This window comes from Anastrepha obliqua, chromosome 1 (assembly GCF_027943255.1).
Source record: "Anastrepha obliqua isolate idAnaObli1 chromosome 1, idAnaObli1_1.0, whole genome shotgun sequence".
In the NCBI taxonomy this organism is placed as follows: domain Eukaryota; kingdom Metazoa; phylum Arthropoda; class Insecta; order Diptera; family Tephritidae; genus Anastrepha; species Anastrepha obliqua.
In genome coordinates this window covers 107,107,302-107,128,181 of record NC_072892.1, presented here as the reverse complement: position 1 = coordinate 107,128,181, position 20,880 = coordinate 107,107,302, and the positions used below count along the sequence as shown (strand labels likewise).

Genomic DNA, 20,880 nt, shown 5'->3' with positions numbered 1-20,880 from the left:
CTTTAGCTTTGAAAAGAAAATAGCGACAGCGCCAGCAGAAGCATTGGTTTGAAGAACAAACAGCAAGCTTTTGCTTTGGCTTTGAACAATACGAATAGTAGCGGTAGCTCATGCCAAGGCTCCAGTACATTTCGGTTGTTGTAGCTAGCACTTTGAAGAGGAAAAATAGAAGCACGTTGCAAGTGGTAATATGTGCTGGGCTTGCTACACAGCAAGCGCTTTTTTAGCAATAATATCAAACGAATATGTACATATGCCGCCAATTTGCATAGCCAATATGAACTAAATTTCAAATTTTTCTATAATAGTTTGTCTCTTAGCTGCAAAGAGTTTATCTCTTAGCTGATCTTTCCAATAGTTGGTCGCGTTACCCTTAATTAGAAGCAACTGAAATGTTGCTCAACCGATGTAGTTTCCAATGTACTCCAAACTGCATTGCATTAAATTCTGAGGGGCTAAGAGTCCTTAGGTCCCCTTTAAATATTTTGGTGAAATGCGAGCGGCTCTGCTTATTTCTTCTTTTTTTTGTCTTTGTTTTACTCCCAAATGCAGAAACCTCGTTCCCAAACTATGTGATGTGTCTGCGCGTGCTAACCCGACTCTGCTCAAATAAAACCGGGTGACGCACTTCTTAACTGTGCACGCCTTGACGTGCCGTGCCGTGCCGTACTGAGTTGCTTCGCTTTGCTTTAGTTGTGGTTTACGCTTAATTTTTTTTTTCTGCCCCTTCGACTCCACATTTAAACACGGTTTTTATTGAATTTTTATTTTTTATTACCACAACTTAAAGTGTGCTCCTCTGCCCCAACGGCGGCAGCTCCCAAACATCGTTTGGCTCGTTTTAATGGTTTTCAATGTTAGACCGGTCATGGGAAGCTCCCATGGCTGTGAACACGACTGCAAATGCGGCAGTGATTGTGGTTGTGGTAGGTTGTACGTACATAACGTATACTGATTGCAAATAGTCAGTGACCAGGAGAGTCAAGAAATAACAAAAACAAAGCATCAATCGGTGTATGTATTTATGTAGCTAATGCGTTACCACAATCACGGAAGGAAGCTGCACAAATGTTGACTAGCCACATTTGGTTAAGTTCTATACATGAAGTGGATGCCATTCGCAGCTCTGGAAGCCTTTATAGGGAAAATGAATTTGTATGTGTATTTATGTAATTCAACCATAGGTGATCACTGGATTTTCAAACGCTCTTAATAGCACAAGCCAGCAGAGGTACGTATGTACGCACAGAAGGGCGCTTACTTCAACGGAATCGCGCGTAACCCATTGTGAAGCAAATTGTATTAACACTAATCAGTTATTAAAAAAAAAAAGAAAAACTAATTGGCAAATTGGAAAATTGGCAAATTGGCAAATTGCATTCTTAATATGTAATATGTTAAATATTTACTTAGAAACATGTAATTGGCACTTACACCCTTTACCGAATGTATTTGGCCGAGCTCCTCCTCTACTTTGTGGTGTGCGTCTTAATGTTGTTCCACAAATAGAGAGACCTATAGTTCTATGCTTCTTTCGACCGGCAAATGGTTTTTATGAAGAGCTTTTTTCTTTACTTTTCCCAAAATTTGGTGTTTCATATTCGAAGATTCGAAGCCGGGCACTACCGAATACCGACATGCGAACAAGTTATTTGAACGCCTGGTAATGCTCTCTTAAGCTCACTAGTTGTAATTGTATCACTAAACTCCACATCCATGCATTAGACATCGAGAGGCTGTTACCAAGGAAATGAGAAAGCATTCATTTAAGGATTCGAGTTTTTGTTTTCGGCGGTGAGGTTGGGTTAAAACTGCCTTCGCACCATATAGTAACCGTCGCTACTACGTGTGTGGTGATTCCACTAAAAATATCCCTCCTCTTCTCTTGAATTTTTCCCTCCACGTATGTATGTCACGTTTATAGAGATTGAGAACCATTAAGCACAAAACCTCTTTCTACAGGTTAGTCTGGTGATTTTTTAATTTAAACTTGATTTTTTCGGTATATTATTGGTTTATTCGAAAGAAAACACATTTCCATTATTCACGGAATTCGATTTCATTCATGGGGCTGCCTCAGCTGGGTTCGCAACATCGCATCCTGAAAACACAGATTTTCAAGACCTTGGTGACGACTTCTGGCTCTATCTCACGAATATATACATATATATATATATATATATATGTATATAGATGGGGTCCTCTAACTCCTAGTTGGATCACGGATGTCCCACGATTTCCTAGAATATTGAGTTTTAGGTATGTAGGTTGCTAGTCTTCCCACCCAGGTTGGTGATAGACAAACTATCCGCTTCTCCGAGCAAGCGTTTGTATGTTTTGGTCCACGAGTCCTTACTCTCTCTTACCCTCTTTCTCACTTACCCTGAGTTATGCTGAGCCTTCCCCGATCCGCCACTTGGGGACGTTTCCGATGGGAGACAGACAACAAATACGTGTGGAGTTGCTCGGTGCTCGTCTTTAAGTTAATGGATCGTTCGCGTAACATCGATGTTATGTGGCAAAAAAGTCGCAATTTGGTGGTGTCTCGTCTGGGGTCTTCCATTCGGCACTTTGACGCTTAGTTTCAGGTTCATGTTTGAAACCACCACGTTTCGCGTAAAGGAAGTTCTCGTATTTTCTCGCCTCTTTCATGAGGCCTTTCGAATGTTGAATTCTGAGCAATTTTTGGTCCTCAGTTAAATTGTGCGGAATGAAACGTGCACAGACCTTTCGTAAGCCCAAATGATCAGTTAAAAAGCGATAAATCGATGTTTTAGAGATATTCAACTCCGATTCCATGAATTTTACATTGAAAAATTTCTATGGAGTTTTCGGTGATTACTAATTTTTGGCGGCCCGCATGTTTATTGTCATTTATGTCGTCACAACCATCCCTGAAACGTGTAAACCACCATGAACTCTGGCCCGAGATAGATAATCATCGCCATAAACTAGCGATTTTAAAACAAAATTTGATATTAGCTCTTTGTTCGAAACTGATTTTTGTACCGATGACACAAACATATTGACACTTTAGACGCAATAACTTCACTTCCACTAAACCGAATGTCACCAATTTTTCAGTGGAAGTCAGCTAGGATGTAACTTCCAACGCACTAATTCATTAGAAAAATGGCGCCATCAAGAACATTTTTATGACGTCAGTCCTGTTTATTTTGGACTTCACCTTGTATATTGTGGCCGAGTGAAAGCAAAATTGAATTGGTTGGTAGTAAAGACTCCATAAACTATGTCCAGCGCTCACCCAACACGGAATATAATCCTCGATTCATCACAAAAACGGTCAAATATGGCGGCACTAAAGCCAAGGTCGCGGAGTAGGCACAATTTATTTGATAAAAACTATCATGCATCAAAGTGCATAGATATAATATGTGAAAATATTAGACGAGGATATGTTACCATATGCCGCATGGAATATGCCACCGAAATTGGTTTATAAGCGGGATAATTACCCCAAAGAAATGGTTTAGGTTTGATCAACGGGGTTGAGGTTGTGCGCTGGCCTGCTCAGTCTCCCTATCTTAAACTCAACTAATTCTACAGATTTATGGGGGTAGTAAAAGAGGTATGGAAAGAAATCCCATTAAAATATTGTAAGGATCTCATAGGCTCTATGCTACAGAGGCTATTCGACGAAGGATTAGTATTTTTTGTATGCCAGCACTTTAAAATAATATTTTATTATTTATGTAAATTATTCTTATTTTTATGTGGAACTAATTTTTAATTAGACACAAATTGGGGGACATCAGAATTCGTTTTAGAGGTTCCTTCGGCAAAGTTTCTTATTTTGATCCCTAGAATATGATTTTCTCAGAGCAATGGGCGATTTTTTTGCCTCCCCGCAAAGGACACTAAAAGTTCGACCCAAGGTTTACCAAGGTTAAGTTAACACTTCGTGGAAGGAGATTTCAGTCGATAGAGGAGATCAAAGAGAATGCGACGAAGGAGCTGAAGGCCCTTCGTCGGCCTACCAGGGGTGCATGGAGGACCGGGTTAAACGTTGGCACATGTGTGTTGCTTCAGACGGATCATATTTTGAAGGAGATAAAATAAATTTGCCTGAAATTCAACTGTGTTTTGTTTTATTTAAACATTCCCGGTACTTTCAGATCATAGGGTATACTTATATAATGTTTTCCACAAACGGAGGGATCTGTGCTCCAGTTTTGCGCCGTGTCTGAACGGTAGATGTTTTTTCCATGGCACAAATACATTCTGAGGTTTGACATTGTCTGCCGAGAAGCACCCGCCAACTTTTCTGTTACTATCAATTGGTGTTTCGTGCCCAGTATTTCAAAAATGTGTACTTCCGAATGGTAGCAGCGCATAACCCATTCGGCTACGCCGCCCGCCTTTTACACTAGTGCGCTCGAGTAAAATGAACCAAAAATTTCAAATATCAATAATAAAACAAATCATTTAACACATTTCTTAAATAATTTTATTTTTTAAATTTATATTCATATGTATTAATATATACATATATCTATGCATATATACATATATATAATTATTCACTCTTCCTATATACTCCAATTCGTTAATGCAAAGAATATTTAATATATATATATTTATTATATATATATATATTTATTTTAGTTTAAAGATTAATAATGGTATATTTTGTTGTTTTATTTATTTACTTTTGTTGCCTCTTTTCTTAAAACTCGCTTTCATTCTGCATATTTTATTGAAATAACGTACTTTTTCCGATGTTGGCTATTATTGTACATAGGTAATATTTGTTTACTATTATTTTTTAAATTTTTGTCAATTTTTTTATTATTACCTAGTATTGGTTTCCAATTTGCGGTTATTTTGATTTGTTATTTTTATTTGGATTTATCAATCAATAAACCAGTTTTCATAACGCCAATTACACAAAAGGGTCTTAATTTTAGAGGAAAGTTTCGCTAATTTTACTTTTGTGGTTGTTGTTGCTTTTTTAATAATTGCTGTTTTTTTGTATAGGTATATTTGAAATTTACCTTATTAACTTGGATTGTAAAAGTTACATACCCGTACATACATATATATGTACTATATACACGCACATATACGTACATACATATGCATGTATATGTATGTTATTTAATTTTTTGTGTGTTAATTTTTACCATATCTACTAATATTCGTAACTACATACATACACAAAAATTTAATAACTACCACAAATGCATTATTTTTGGGAATTTATCTCTATTTGGTTTACTTAATTTTTTGCAACTTGTCAACTTTAACGCTTTCCTTTCATTATCAGTTATTAATTACTTTCACAAATATCTACTTATTAGTTGTTGTTTAAATTTTTCATTATATTATTATAATTTTTTAGTGTATCTAAAATTGTATAAATTAAAAATCCATTCCTATTTCATTATCTTTGTATTTGTATTTAATTAATATTTTTTTAAATTTTTTTATTTTTATAGTTTAGCTAACACTTTTGTAATTGCTTTGAAATTGCCCAACTCACCGAGAACACAATTCTAGCATTCTATACGTATGTATATGTACATACACACATACATATTAAAATATATACATATGTATACTGTATTAAAAACGAAAACGACTCAAAAATTAGTATAAAAAGGTGTAAATTTGTATGCTTCCCGTGTCTGCGGCCAGGCAAATACTCGTAAATAGTATTATTCAATTAGTTAGTTAGTTAATTAGTTAGTGGTAGGTAAGTCATCTAAATTTTTTGTAGTCGCTAATATTTTTACATTTCTAAGTGCCAGCCAGGATTTTTGTTTTTTTAATTTTCCCGTAAATTGTTCTATTTTATACTTGTTTTTGTTTTTGTTTGCTATTGTTACAATTGTAGTAGTTAATTTTTTGCGTCGCTCTTCTAAATTTGTTGTGGTTTGTTTTTTCTTTATCCTCGCAATGAAATTAGTTTCACCTAAAATTTGGTAAATGCTCTCAGTGGATTTGTATCGGTTAGTTGTTGCTTAGCCAATGGGTCGCTAAGCTGTGTTAATTAATATTTTCTGTTTTTTTTTAACTTTTTTTATTATTTTTAATAGATTTCTTAGTTTTGGTTTTATACGTACCGCTTCTTAAAAATACACTTGTACCAATATAAAAATTCCTGTTCGGTGTTCTCAGTTAGTTTTAATAGTAACCTGAAACATTCTGTTGCGAAGATTGATTTCAACCATATTTGTGTTGTTTTTGTTTTAGATTATATGTACATGCATACACATATGTATACGGCTAAGAAGTTTTGCAAAACTCTTCCACTATTTTTCGAGTAACTATCATATTATATTTTTTATTTTCTAATTTTTTGCATTGTGTTTTTATTGTTGCTTTTTTATTTATTTTATTTCATGCATATGGTTATCATATAAATTCTAAATCTTTGCATTTCCTTACACTTGCATAGCTTTGCTGCGAGATTGTTTTATTGTTCTAAGATTGTTACATGTCCATACATTCCATACGGCTTCTTCCATTGTGCTTCTCATTTGTTTGTTTTTATCGTTTTTGTAATATTGTTAACTATCAAATCACTAACTATATATATATATATATGTATATATATATTTTGTGTTTGTTTTCAATTTGCATTTGAATTCTATTTATGTTGAAATTGGAAATTCTATAAAAAGCAGCAGTTCGGTGAGTTTTCCCCGAATGTTTAATTGATAACCGCTTTTACAAATACAAATACTATACATACATATATGCTTACACAACTAGTATTTACCTACACATGTAAATGGGTATTTTTGAGTCACTAAAGAACGGGGAAGTAATATTTGCGCAAATGTGAATGTGTAATATGAAGGAAAATTAAAACAAATTACAATAAAAAAATTTAAATAAAATAAAAATATAAAAAAATTTCACTAACATAATAATAAAAAAATTAAGATAAAAAAAAAACAAAAAAAATTAAAATAAAAAAAAAACAAAAAAAATTAAAACTAAAATAAAATAGAAACAAAAAATTAAAAATAAAAAAAGAATAAAAAATAAAAATTAAATTAAAATAAAAATAAAAATAAAAAATTTAAATAACATAAACATAAAAAAATTTAAATAAAAAAAAATAAAAAAAAACAATTAAAAAAATTAAAACTAAAATAAAATTTAAAAAAATTAAAAAACAATAAATAAATAAAAACAAAAATGTAAAAAAAAAATTAAATTAAAACCAAAAAAAACGAACTGTTTCCTACAATACCTCGCCAACGACTTCAAAATGTGATGAAAAGTGATACGTTGTCTTCTTTTTTTTCGCCATGACGCGGTAAAGACGGCACTAACCACTAAACCAGATGGAATTTAAAAATTTAAGAAAGTTAAAATATTAATATTTAAACATCATACATTCATACATTTACATATGTACATATGTGCATATCTGATTGTTAGAAACGTTTTTATGTGAATACTATACTTGGAAGAGCTTTCAATATTAAACAAAAATTTATTATTTTATTTCTATCCCTAAGTCTTTAGAAAACTACATTTTCGGGACCTTTTCATTAGCTAAATATTCACGCCCCAAAATTAGGTAATCTCCTTTATATACTTGTAAGATGTACATATTTCTCCCGAGGGTCAAACTTAATCACGCAAAGAACCACGATTCAACACGTTCTCACGACCGTTCGCACGATATTCAGTTGTACGATACCGAGCTACCCGGATTTATATCCAGCCAAGCACCAATTTCAAGTATATTTTGAAAATCAGTTTAGAATTTTTCCTGGTCAAGTTCGCATGTTAATATGATCGGCCCGAACTTTTCCAAGCTGGTAGTGTATTGAAATAGTTTAATATGTGTATTTTAAGATGTCGATATACAAATTTATTACTAAAGTGGCATAATTTGGGTGTAGATCTGACAATAGAGAACTTTCCATTCGATAATTCTTGTAAATCAAACTTCCACATTTAAGTTTTAGGAATCCAAGATTATAGCTTATTTAGCAAAGAATTCTTTACTGCTTATTTACTTACAACAACTTTATGTACAAATACATATGTACTTAGATGCTTTTTTATGATCAAAATAAAGCTGCTTTAAAATCATAGTTGCTAGATTTACTGATTTTTTTAATTTAAAACGCAAAAATAAATGGTTTAGCGCCCAGTGCCTTTTTAGTGCTTTTTTTCTGAACTTTGAGTGCCTTTTTCAGCGCAATGCTTTTAAACCAAAATTCATAACCGTACGTCCTATTCAAGGTGGTGGACTGCATTCGAGCAAAAAAAAAATTTTTTAGTTATCAAGGGAAAGATAATAGAAGAATGAAATGAATGGCAAATAGATAAAATTAGTTTTTCAACAACAAATTTCCGTCATTCAGCTTTACTAGCATTTCTAAACTAAAGACGAAATGAAGAAGAAGAAATCAACTACTCTCATCACACCACCTTCGACACGCCTTGATACATAATATTATATGTTTGTTTTCTACTTTTATGAAATACCAACTGTTGTACAAAAATATAATTTTCTGATTTTAAAAAATTAGTTCTTTACCACTTTAGGTAAAACGCTTTTTTCAACTGTTCATGCTTTTTGAAACTCGAAAGCTGGCAAATAGCTGCGAAAAATCCGAATTGATTCGCGAAATGCTAAGGTATAATTAGGCGCGAAAATATATAAAAGTTTTAGCTTTCATAAAGATACGTTTAAATGAATTAATTTATATTCAAATGGCTTTAATATAATATTAGATACAATAGTAATTTTGAAAATTATTGCAAAAAAAAAAATTATTATTTAAATAAAACGATGACAATGTCGCACGTATTAATCTTTACAGTTATACATAAAATAGCTTTGCCTGACCATTACAATTGTTTTTTTTTTCTCCCAAAGTAAAATTCGTCTATGCCATTTCTTTCATATTTTCAAATCTTTTTGGTATTCATCGCCTACACCACTTCTGCATTTTTTATTATGAGTATCATTTATCAATATCATTAATTTTCACACAGAAAATCACATTTCCAACACTCAGTTATTATTTCATCATTCTTTATTTATATTCCTCGCTTTTCACAATTTTCATTTGCATCTTTTCATATACCCTACAGATGAGCTAGAGTTCATTTCAAATGGTTGAAGCAGTGTCGAACTTTCCTTTCATTGATAATTAAGAGAAATAAGCGTGGATCGACTTTGATATATGATTTTTTTTAATAGTTAGACATATATCGCACCCTAAATACAAAAGGGGCACAACTCAAAATTTTCCACACTCGAGCTTGACTTGTTTACAGTAGCACAGAAAACAAACTATGTGACATATCACGCTGAAATTTGCCATGTAAGCTTATAACAGTCCTACCAAAAAACAAAAAATTTATTTTTGCCATATGTCATCCGCGGACCGTTTTATTGATAACGTCTCGTTCATATTTGAGCAGAAGTACATTTTGAGTTGTGACCCTTTTGTATTTAGGGTGCGATATGTATTGGAACATAAAATACCGTTATTTTTTAAAAAGTATGCTTTATGCTTTGACAATTGCTGTAGCACTATTCGTGGTAAACAAAATCAGAATTCCCCTGTTATGTAAAATTTATTACCGTTAAAATACCTTCCGCATGCCAATGTATAATACATTTTTTTTCTTTTGTTTTTTCTTCTTAGGTTTCACATTCAAGCGACGCAAGCGTTCTTCCATTGCTACACCTTTGTCGATGTTTGAGTTGTCAATTATTGTTAGTTTAATCACACAAATTTTGTCAACATTTCTCTTTCTTGTTTCAAATATTGTGTAAACACACGTTATTTTTTTTTTTTTTGTTTTCGATCATTTTTATTTGGCACTATGAACTTAATATGGATCTATGCATGCACGTAAATCATTTCGAAATACTGTTTTACGTTTCGCAAGTGCTAGTTTGCGCCAAAAGAAAACGGATTTGAATATTCAGTAAAATATATTTAATATGAAGTAATTTAAAATACTAAATGAGTATTAAGCAAGGCGAATCTATTAAAGGTGGTGTTGGTAAATCAGCTGATTTATTTTTTTTCTCTCGCCGTGGCCATGTGGCTGTATGTCTGTGAAACAAGGCGAATTCATTATTTGTATTTTAGTTTCCCAGTATTTTGCTTTGACAATCAAACATACAGAACATTGTTGTTGGTCTAGTGCCACCACCTTTAATGATTGAGCCTTAAGTAATAAGAATTTGTACATCTACTCAGGTAGCTTGAAGAAATAGAGTGGCTATTCTAAATTTTTATTTCTGCAGTGAAATTTCGCAACTCGAACCTATTGAGTTTCTTTAAGTCGTCAATTTCAAAATTGAAACGTCTGAAATTGCGCCACATCCTGTTCTTCTTAACCCAATACTGCCTATTGTGTATTAAATGTACAAATGGAAGTGTTTACGATAAATGCAATATCTCAGAATTAGTCAAATACATAAACGACGTAAACGGGCAGGCTCTGTAATTCACTGCCGAGTAAATTTCATTGAAGTTTTTTGGTTATTACATTGCTAGAAAAATGAGACAGTTAATATTGAAAAAAAACGAAAGCGATTGGTTGTTCTCATAACCAAAAGCGGAATGTGTGTAAAAAAAAGAAGAAGAATATACAAATTCATTAAAACTTAGTAATTTGTAAACTTAAATTAGTAATTTGAGTATTAAATTTAGGTAGTTTCATGATTTTAAGTGTTAAAGTACCTAACAGAGCTGGGTCGTAATAATTCCTTTTGGAATGAAATTACTCTCAATTACAAATCATAATGAAAAAGTTTGTAATCGATAATAAACTGCGACGCAATAGAAGAATTGATTACTTTATCAATTCCATAGAAGTAATTTCAAGAGATTTTTTTTTCAATTCCATTATTTTTTTTTTTTTGGAATTAGTTATGTGCTACTGAAGTAATTTTTTTCAAATATACTTTGAATATCCTGTATAAGTTTGCTTGTAATATTGATAATAAATTGTGCGGTGGGATGTACGCGTATAAGTAGGCAGTAGTGGGTTAAATAAAAAAAATCGCTAATTTTAAAGTTTTCTAATAATATTTCAATTGGAAATTTCGTACACATATATTGCATTAAATAACTGCGTACAATCAAATTTTACTTTTATATATAAATCATTACAATTTGTGATATATATAAATATTGCAGGCTATTGGCGTTTAATTCTAAGAATTTTAAAATATATCTGCTGTACTATAGAAATAATAGATTATAGAAACACAAGAACCGCAAAATTACAAAACAAACAAAAAATACAAAAATTACAAAAAAATAAAAAAACTTTAAAAAACTACTAAAAAAAAAATTTAAATAAAACAAAAATTCAAACAATATTAAAAAATTTTCAAATTACAATTTGTGATATAAAAATTGTGGATTAATGGCGTTTGATTCTAAGAATTTTAAAAATTCTCTGCTGTACTATGGAAAAATAGTTCAGCGCAAACTGCGCATACATTTATAGAAACACAAGAACCGCCAATCAAAAATTAGAAACAAAAAAAAATTAAAAAATTAAAAAAAAAATTTAAAAAACATATTTTTTTTAAATTAAATACAAAAATTAAAAAACAAACTGTTTTAATTAAAAAATTTTGAAAAAAAATACAAAAATAAAAAAGTACCCAGAAAAAAAAAACAATTACAAAGAATTAAAATATCTCGGCTGTATTATAGAAAAATAGTTCACTGAAAACTACGCATACATTTAGAGAAACATAAGAACAGCCAGTCCAAAAATTACAAACAAAAACAATTACAAAAAAAAAAAAAACACAATTACAAAAAAAAAACAATTACAAAAAAACAAAACAATTACAAAAAAAAACTTACAAAACAAACAAAAAAAAACAAAAAATTATAATACAAAAATAAAAAAAAAATTACAAAAATAAAATATATAAAAAATCACTAAAAGGAAAAAAAAATTAAAAATTTACCTAAATTAAAAAAATATACAAAAATAAAACAAAATTACACAAAAAATTACAAATAATCAAACAATTACAAAAGAACAAAAATTTAATTAAAAAAAAATTTTATATAATAAAAAAATAAAAATTTAAAACAAAATTAAAAAAATAACAATTTAAAACAAAATTTCCAAAAAAAAAAAATCAAAACAAATTTTTATTTAAGAAAAATTGAGAAAACGGTGATCCAGCGACTATGTCGCTAATTGCTAAATGTTAAATTAGAGGTGCCATAGCATAATGCCAATAATGCGGTAATAACCATAACGATATTTACTGTCATCTATTATTGGTGTCATAGCCAAAAACAGCTGATGTTTACATAAATTTTCATTTATTTGTTCATTTCGAAAATGCAATAATTAAAGAAAAGATGAGCAGTGACGAGGAAATCAACAATCAGCTGTTTATGATTACGGTGAAAAACCAAAATTCAACTGGTCTATACAATTACGGTTATGACTATGACGTTATGGTATGTCCTCTAATCGATTACTATGTTGACCATAAGTTGATTCGATCAGCAGATTTATGTGGTTATGGCTATGGCACCTCCAATTTAACCTTAAGTCTCTAAACGATTAAATGAGCCTAACAATATGCAACACAGACTTTTGGTCACATTTTCTACTTTGCATAATAAACTTTAACTGCATGAAATACCTAAAAGTATGCAACCGGCTCACTTAGATGTAATTTGTAATAAAAACTTCACCAAATCTTCGGTTAAAATTAACAGCATTTCGAAATCATTTAAAGCAAGGTTTGAACAAAAGTTGAATAAACTAACTGTAATATCTTGTAAGGTTAAATTTCTTATGAACAGCAGGCGCTAACTGCAAGTTGCAAGTGAAGTACAAATTAGCGATAAAAACCCAAATTAGATCGCTAGCTACAAACTCTAAATACTCACTTGCTAACTGTTACAACTTTTTTTGTTACAACCGAACGAATTTCCAGAAATCAACATATCTTCCTAACACATTTTCCCGTAGTTTCGTTATATCTTACTAAAATACTCATACACATTTATAAATTTTTTGAATAATTCGAAATATTATATTAGTTTCATGATCATGAAAATTCACTATATTAGAACATTTAAAACTGCAGTACTAAGTTAGAAAAATTTTCGTATATTCATAACCTATAGGGCAATTAATATAGTTAGTTTTAAGGATGCACTGATAACGCCAAGTCTAAATTTAATACTATGCCAGCATAAAAAGAATACTAATGTTATTGGTTTGTTCTAGGTAAAAGCTGAAGTAAATTAATTATAAATAATAACATTTTATAACTTCCATGATATATGTATATGCATTTGTGCTCACATAATTAAGTCACTTTATTTTTTTACAATATTTTTTATACTCAAATTTTTAGGTTAATTTTTTATGCAAACTTTGTAAGGTTTATAAATGAAAATTCCAAATTTTTCACAAAATTTAGAAAAATTGAACTAATTCCAAAAAAATTTTAATGGACTACTAAAATTTTTAATCAGCAGTTTTAGAAGCGCATTAAATTTTTTGAAATTTGTTCATTTTTTTTTTAAATTTTGTACAACACTTGCAACTTTGATTTATAAAGTAACGAAAAAACCTTAGCCTAGAAAATATTGGGCATATTGTAAAAAGATACGGAGGCTTAATAGTATGAGCACAAGCGTATGTACTAACTGTACAATTATTCTCTCAAAAGTTACTGAAATTGTCCATAACTAAAAATGACAAATATTAATGTATAAAAAAGGTATTAAAACTGAATGGTGTAAATATCAAATTATATTACTTCATTAGTATACGAACATATTTTAACTTACAGTTAATACAAAAAAATATAGTGCGTTGCAAAAGGATCTTTAAAAAATGCTAAAAAAAACGGTAAAAATAGAGCAGTGTGATAGATATGAATATATATGAAATTTTTTTTATAGTAAGTGCAAAATAATGGAAAGAAAACGTATTCTTATTGCTTCTTGATGAATTGCTTTGTTTTGTTTGCTTTTGGAAGTTTTGCACTATTTTTTTAATTTTACTGAAATTAACTAGATCTAATTTCACTGATTTTTGTCACCTAAACTTATTCGCTAGTTGTACGAACAACACATTTTTTTATGGTATTTGTTACTTATAAGTTGATTTCAATTCGATTGTTTAATAAGGTTTTTTTTTCGCCTTCCTTCATATTTCACATCCGTCCAATACTTGGTTATTTGAAAACCTATTTATACACTTTTAATAAATAATTTGATTGAAGCAAATATAACTAAGTTTTTTTATACTGAATCCGTATGGTTCTTTGTTTTGCTTTTGTATCAAATAATCTCATTTAAGTGTGTGTTGTAACTACCGACACTTGACAATATGGGCACTCTGTCACCGAGCAGGCGCATGTGTCGCAAAGTATAAAATGATTGCATGGCTCTAAGGTGACCGTACGATTGTTCTCTTCACATTTCATGCATTTTTTTGCATTTTCCAAATATAATACTTTTTCTACATCTTCTAAATCTGTACGCAATTTAGACTGAAAATAAAATAATAAATTATTTAAGACGAAAAATAGGACGCTTATGGTTGCAATAAGATATTACCTGCAGTTGCTTTAGCTTTTGAATTGATAAATTGCGTAGTTCGGTGGACAAATGAAGCTGTGTTTGTGCCAAATCGTAACGCTCTTTCCATTCCAATGCCTCTTGCTTAGCTTTGTCACGTTGTAACTCGGTTAAGTTTAACTAAAAGCATATATGTAAGTGATAATCAATATATACATGTAATTCTAGTGGATAAATTAGTGTAAATTTCGTAGTGAAATGACAAGAATGCTTAGCCTGATATGCAATGTCTCTTAAAGTTGTTAACCCAAAAAAAAGGGTCAAATGAATGTTATTCGCACATTCAGTGTCTCTTTGCATTCAGTGTCGCTTCTTTAACTAATTATCCCATAAATATTAGCAAAAATGATTTTAAAAATCCCACTACTTGTATACATTAGTAACCGTACCTTTCTAGCGGTCTCATCAATTCGATTTGTCAGCTTTAGGATTTGTGAATTTTTTGTCATTAATTCGGTCGATAAACGATTAACATCCGAATTGTTTTGATTTTGTAATGATTGCAATGAAAATGCATTTTTAGTGGTAGTCAAAGTGTTGTCAAATAAAATATTTCCAACAGAACTGCTGTTGATGTCATCACGTATTGAGTTTAATTCAGATATTCTATAACATAAAGTGAAAATTTAAGTTAACTTCAATTTAGTAGAATTGTTAGCTTACCTAACGGAGGGGCTTATTGATAAACCATCTGCAAAACCTGGAGATATGATTCGTGATGGAAAGAACAAGCTGCTACTATCATTTTGAGTGGCCGCTGAGAGAGAATTACTTAATTTATTTGTATTGGAACCGCTATAGTTAAATGCATCGGACACGCTGAATAAATTACTGTGACTGGTTGGGCTGTACGTGAGCGAGTTGCTTGGAATGTTGACGGAAAAGCCGGCAGAATTAAAATCTGTAAAAAACATACGAAATTTATTTAAGTTTTGCATCACATCAAAAACATTAATTTGCGAAAAACTTACACTCACCGTTCATTGAGTTATTCAATGTGGAATTAGGAATGTTAATTGGCGCCGAGGAACGTGATAATAAACTTGTGTTGGCCAAACTAGCTGAGAGCGCGTTTTCGCGCAATTCATCAATAGGACAAGCTGCACCAAACAAATCAGAAACGTTGTGAATTGGGAGTAAAACATGGAATCGAAAACAAAATTAGCTATTGATTATATACTCAAGTATTTATTTAGATATTTAAATTATTGAAATACATTTATGTATTTAAGTTAGGCAAAAGAAACCTTGGAGCATCTTTTATGCTACTGTCCGGCTCTCTCGAAAACTAGACTATGCTACCTGGATGCTGAAAGGCTAGAATCTATATCTGAACTGGAGCTCGAGCGACTCCTAAAAGTCGCGAACAGTACGCGCATCTTGAGTGATGCATATTTTCGCGAAATAGGACTCTGATCTGGAATCGCCTTGAACCAAAATGGTCTCTGCGTGGCTTCGGCCAGCCAGTATAACCTAACCTATGTGTTTATATACATTTTTGTGGATGAGATCGTGCATATTCTATGTATAAAACATATTTTTCATATGGAGAGAAAGGTCAACACCAGAACGAAAAATTTACCTATTTTTGAAACACATCAAACTTTCTCTTCATAATACTAAAAATAGATTAGCTATAAAACTGCATGCACAAGTTTTCTAAAAAAAAAACCCTTAAAAAAGAAAATGTTTAAGGATCTTTCTGATTTCGTACAAAGTTTAGAACTTAGACTTTTAAGAATGAGCTATATTTTTACTGAAAATTAGTTAAAATCAAATTTAAAAAAATTAAATGTTGAAGATTATACAAATACACCCGTTTACAGGTAATTAGAAACGATATACTTTGACGTGACTACGTTTCTTTTGTTTTGTTTTATTAAAAAAAATATAGTTCACTCTAAACCAAATATCGTATAAATCTGTTTCAATCTTTGTATAAGATTTATAAAAATTCGACACATTTTTTTTTTCAAAATTTCAAACTTTTTAATCAGAATCTAAAATTTGAGCATCCTTTAAAACTCCGATGACTTGTGTTTCAATCTTTCCCCCACTAAATCCACGGTGACCCTCTTCACTAACTGGACGAATGTCAAAATACAGCTAAAGTTGAAAGTCGATGACCGACTATTAACAAGCTCAACATTTTGACAGTTTGTTCACCTTTTTAGCGCAAACCATCGCAATTGGCACTAAGGTCCAAAACAGCAGCAAGAGCCTTGCACTTGGAAAAGAAAAGAAAATGTTGCTGCCGCCATTTAAAGCAATTGGCCGGCCGGTACTGAATTTAGCCCGTCTGGTCACCTGGCACCAGTGATAGCTGGTACCGCATCGAATACTTTCAGAGCCGTAGCGTTTGCGTTCATGCGGACTACATGACCCAGCCAACGAAGCCGCTGGATCTTTATTCGCTGTACTATGTCTATGTCATCGAAAAGCTCATACAGCTCACTGTTCCATCGTTATCGGAGGCCAACCAGCGAAGAGTGTGAGCTGCATCGTGAGACCCGCGTAACTTTGGCTCCTACTTATCCAGAATCGACTCCGACATATTCAATATTTATCCGGCATGTGAAGGTACACCGCACAATACTAACCACCTTTTCACATGCCCTCTTAAACCCGCTCACCTAACAACCCTCTCCCCCTGGACCTAACCTATCGAAACAGCACATTTCCTGGGCCTGCCGTCTGCCGTTAGATGAGTTGAGACGATGACGATCGGTGACTACGCCGCACTGGCAGGGCCAAGTGCACTGCTACAACATGGCATGAAATTAATATGCAATAATTGCAAAATACTATATATGCAACGGCACAACTCGTCGTAAATAATTCACAGCATTATATCGAAGGTAAAATTTCAATCAATGAACTTACGCTCCACATGTGCGAAGGCGCAAAAAACGCTGCGTGGACAGTAACCAGCTTGTTGTACGTCATTACATTTAGTTGACTTGTAGATTTCCGGATGAAATTGTTGCTCGGTACGTGTGTGACAATATTGACAATTGTCACCGGCCTCACAGTTGCCAGGCTCACCCCATTCTTCGCCGTGCTTGACATTTGGGCACGGAGTGGATCTGCATATAAAATTAATGATTAAAAGCTAATTGCTATACAACCATATTAAACTACTCACTATTCCTTCAACAAGTCTTACCTATATTTAAATTTACGTGGACTTCGTCGTTTATCCTTGCTATTGTGATATTGTGGACATGCGTAACCTTGTCGGCAAAGACGAGGTGGACGTTTACATGGCTCAGTTTTGTAATTTGTCAAAACATAATTAGTATCCTGCCATTTTGGATCTTCATTCATTAAATTGCGTTCCTTATCCAAAGCATTTTGTGCATTCGTACCGTCGAGCGCCAGCTCTGCATTCTGCAATGATTCCAATTCTTTAATATCATAGACTGGCGGACGTTGATCCTGAATGCCATGTGCAAAAGCACAATGATGCCCATTTTTAACGCAATATCCACGACTATCCGTGTCGTGTACACACATACATGTTTTATAGTAACGTAAATGATAACGACGCTCAGTATCACCAGCGGTGCGATGAAGAAATGGGCAGCTATATAAGGAAAATTAAATATTTTATTAAAGATGCTAATATAGACAGGTTAACTTAAGAACGCTTTATATTCGTAACAGTATATATTTTAGCCCGCTTTCTAGTAGCGGTCGCCCCTCGGCAGGCAATGACAAACCTCCGAGTGTTTTTCTGCCATGAAAAAGCTCCTCATAAACATTAAAAATTTGCCGTTCGGAGTCGGCTTAAAACGTGATACATAAATTGTTTGCTGCTTGTAAATTATCTCTATATATAAACAATATAACTTAATTTTTAAGTGACTTAAAAAAATGTTAACTTTGGGTGAAACCTCAAAATGCATTTTAAAGCTTGAATTTTATTAACGCAAAACAAATATTATTTTATATTTATTGGAAGTACATACATATGTATATTTCGAATTTCATTGTTTATTGACATCCTACTATCACATCCCTCCCACGCGCACGCCTATGCCTATATTTATTTACATTTGAAAACTGTATCGGGTTCGCTTCTCCGGTAGCCGCAATGGGGTGGAAAACACCGAAATTCCCGTAATAAACATAAGTGCGAATAAGTGAGACAAAGACCAAAAGAGTGTATGTGTGATACAAAACCAATGAAATAGAAGAAAACATAAACAAATTTGCATTGAAAACACAAAATTGAGGTAAAACACAACAAAAATAAAACAAAGAAAAACAAACATATAAGCAATTGCCGATAATGACGAAAGCAAAGCAAATGTTAGGGATATCTACTAAGGTGTTGGGATATAATGGAAACGCAATTTCTTTTTCAATGAATAGGTGGAGGAGAAGGATAACAACGTATGTTATTTCTGTTGTTTGTCACTGGTTGCAGACCCTCGTTTACATTCGCAATACACCAAAGTAAAAGAAAAAAAAATACTCACTCGTCACCATCAGGACATATCCCTGTAGTTTCATCATATTTAGTGCAATAATTGTCTGCACTATAATTAAAAGTACCGTCACGTTTGCGGACAGGACGACGACGGCGTTGATTTTGAAAATGCCAATTAAAACATACGAATGGCCTATGTTGGTTACATTTGTGCTGAAGAAAAGACTGACACTGTTCGACACGAAATTCCTTTAAGTACCTAGAAGACACCACAACACACCAACCATTAAGTAAACATTTAATAAAACATCTCGCTATATTACTGTTCACTAAAAATCACAATTTTTCTAATTATGTTTTATTTACGTGTAATGATTTGGTTTTTCTTGTTGTGTAGAAAGCTGCAATTTGCCTGCTTCATTCGCCATTTTGTCACTTTTAAAATGCGCAAAGCGTAGAAGACAAAATTGAAGCGGAGCAAAAATCGCCATAAATATGGCAATTCGATTAATGCTGCCACAGTTTTCGAACATTTGTACTCTTTCGGAAATTTTTTGAAGCAACGTAGAGACGTAAAGGAGATTCATGTTTGGGGTATATAATAAAATAAATTAAGCAAATAATCGGTTCTATTCTGACGGCGCGAATTCGCAATTTTCCTGCGCTGAATTCACAATTTCAATTAACACTTTTTATATTTGTTATTATTTTATCTTATAAAATGGGACTGTGACAACTATTTGCTATTAGTTTTTCGACATCAAACATTTGTTTTTTTTTTTAATGTAATGTTTTCACACTTTCACTATGACGCTTTCAAATCGCTATCAACTACGTTTCAAATGCGTCAAAAGGTGGAAAATTCAATGTTCGTAAAATACGTAACGTACGATTAGCAGTAGGTGCGCTTTGGATGAACTGAAAACGAAATTGTTGCCTTATGAGGTGGTATGCGTTATGTGTTTTCTCTTCTCGCAATAATATCGCATTCATTCCGCTTTGTCTTAAATCTTCGTTATCTTTTCTCAGCATATTCATAGGGTAAAGTAGTCTTTACTTAAACTGTAGCATTTTCTACCCGTACAAAAAGCGAGAAAAAGCGTTAATCAGCTGAGCTTAGTTTACCTGTGTTCACAAAGTCCCAAAAATAGTTGGATGAAAACTTTAGTTCATATCAAAATTCAACTAAATCGTTCTATTGCATTACATGCAACGTATATATATAAATTAAATAAATTATATAAAATAAATTAAAGATTCAATTCGTTCTATTTTCACAAGGACGGGATGCAATGAGGGGGCATTTTTTTTTAAGAAAATTGAGCATAGCGAGTCCAAATGTAATGCGTGTACTACACTGCACAGCGTTTTTGGAAATGGTTTTAGCCAAACTGGAGAGTAGGCGAGATATGAGCATGCTCCGAAACTTTTCTTTTATCATTTTTTTCCTTAAAAAAAACGGAAATTTCCGTGATTTCACTAATTCGACATTCAGACCTATGAACAAACAGTCAGACATGAATATAAAATTTCGCTATTTTGATTTGATATGTGGGGGACGTAGAAAACCTGATATGTACTTTTACCTCATTAAAATTTTTTTTTGTTTGTCTTGAAGTCTAAACTTTTTGATTCAACAATAAGTTGTAGATTAGCAAACATATATAAACTTGTTTTAGAAATTTACGAGCGCTCCATGTTATTTCATATTGAAGGATGTTTCAGTTCTAGTTAGCTTTAAATGCACAAATGCGAAAACACGTCCTTTGACTCTTGCAATCCTGCCCACCCCCAACCAAAAATTGAATGTTATTTTATTAAAAATAATAATACTGTATATAG

General features: G+C 32.1%; 1 protein-coding gene across 2 annotated transcripts; it reads right to left on the bottom strand.

Moving 5' to 3' along the window:
- Positions 1 to 13,065: 13,065 nt before the first annotated feature.
- On the bottom strand, positions 13,066 to 19,498 carry LOC129235402 (RING finger protein unkempt). 2 transcript variants are annotated; one of them, XM_054869223.1, is made up of 9 exons: positions 19,405 to 19,498; positions 19,088 to 19,297; positions 17,770 to 18,189; positions 17,487 to 17,689; positions 15,575 to 15,703; positions 15,267 to 15,504; positions 14,993 to 15,209; positions 14,583 to 14,723; positions 13,066 to 14,515 (listed from the first exon to the last, which is right to left on the bottom strand). In XM_054869223.1, exons 1-9 carry the CDS (start codon positions 19,464 to 19,466, stop codon positions 14,318 to 14,320), a joined length of 1,818 nt encoding a protein of 605 aa, XP_054725198.1. In that variant the 5' UTR covers positions 19,467 to 19,498; the 3' UTR covers positions 13,066 to 14,317. The 2 variants fall into 2 exon arrangements, with proteins under 2 accessions (XP_054725198.1, XP_054725199.1); XM_054869224.1 differs by having other exon boundaries at positions 15,581 to 15,703.
- Positions 19,499 to 20,880: the final 1,382 nt, after the last annotated feature.

Coding starts and splice junctions, on each gene's coding strand:
- LOC129235402 (XM_054869223.1), bottom strand. CDS start 19,466: ATGGCGAATGAAGCAGGCAAATTGCAGCTTTCTACACAACAAGAAAAA. Junction 19,298..19,404: donor GAAAAACCAAATCATTACAC/GTAAATAAAACA, acceptor GGTGTCTTCTAG/GTACTTAAAGGAATTTCGTG. Junction 14,724..14,992: donor TTGATGAGACCGCTAGAAAG/GTACGGTTACTA, acceptor ATATGCTTTTAG/TTAAACTTAACCGAGTTACA.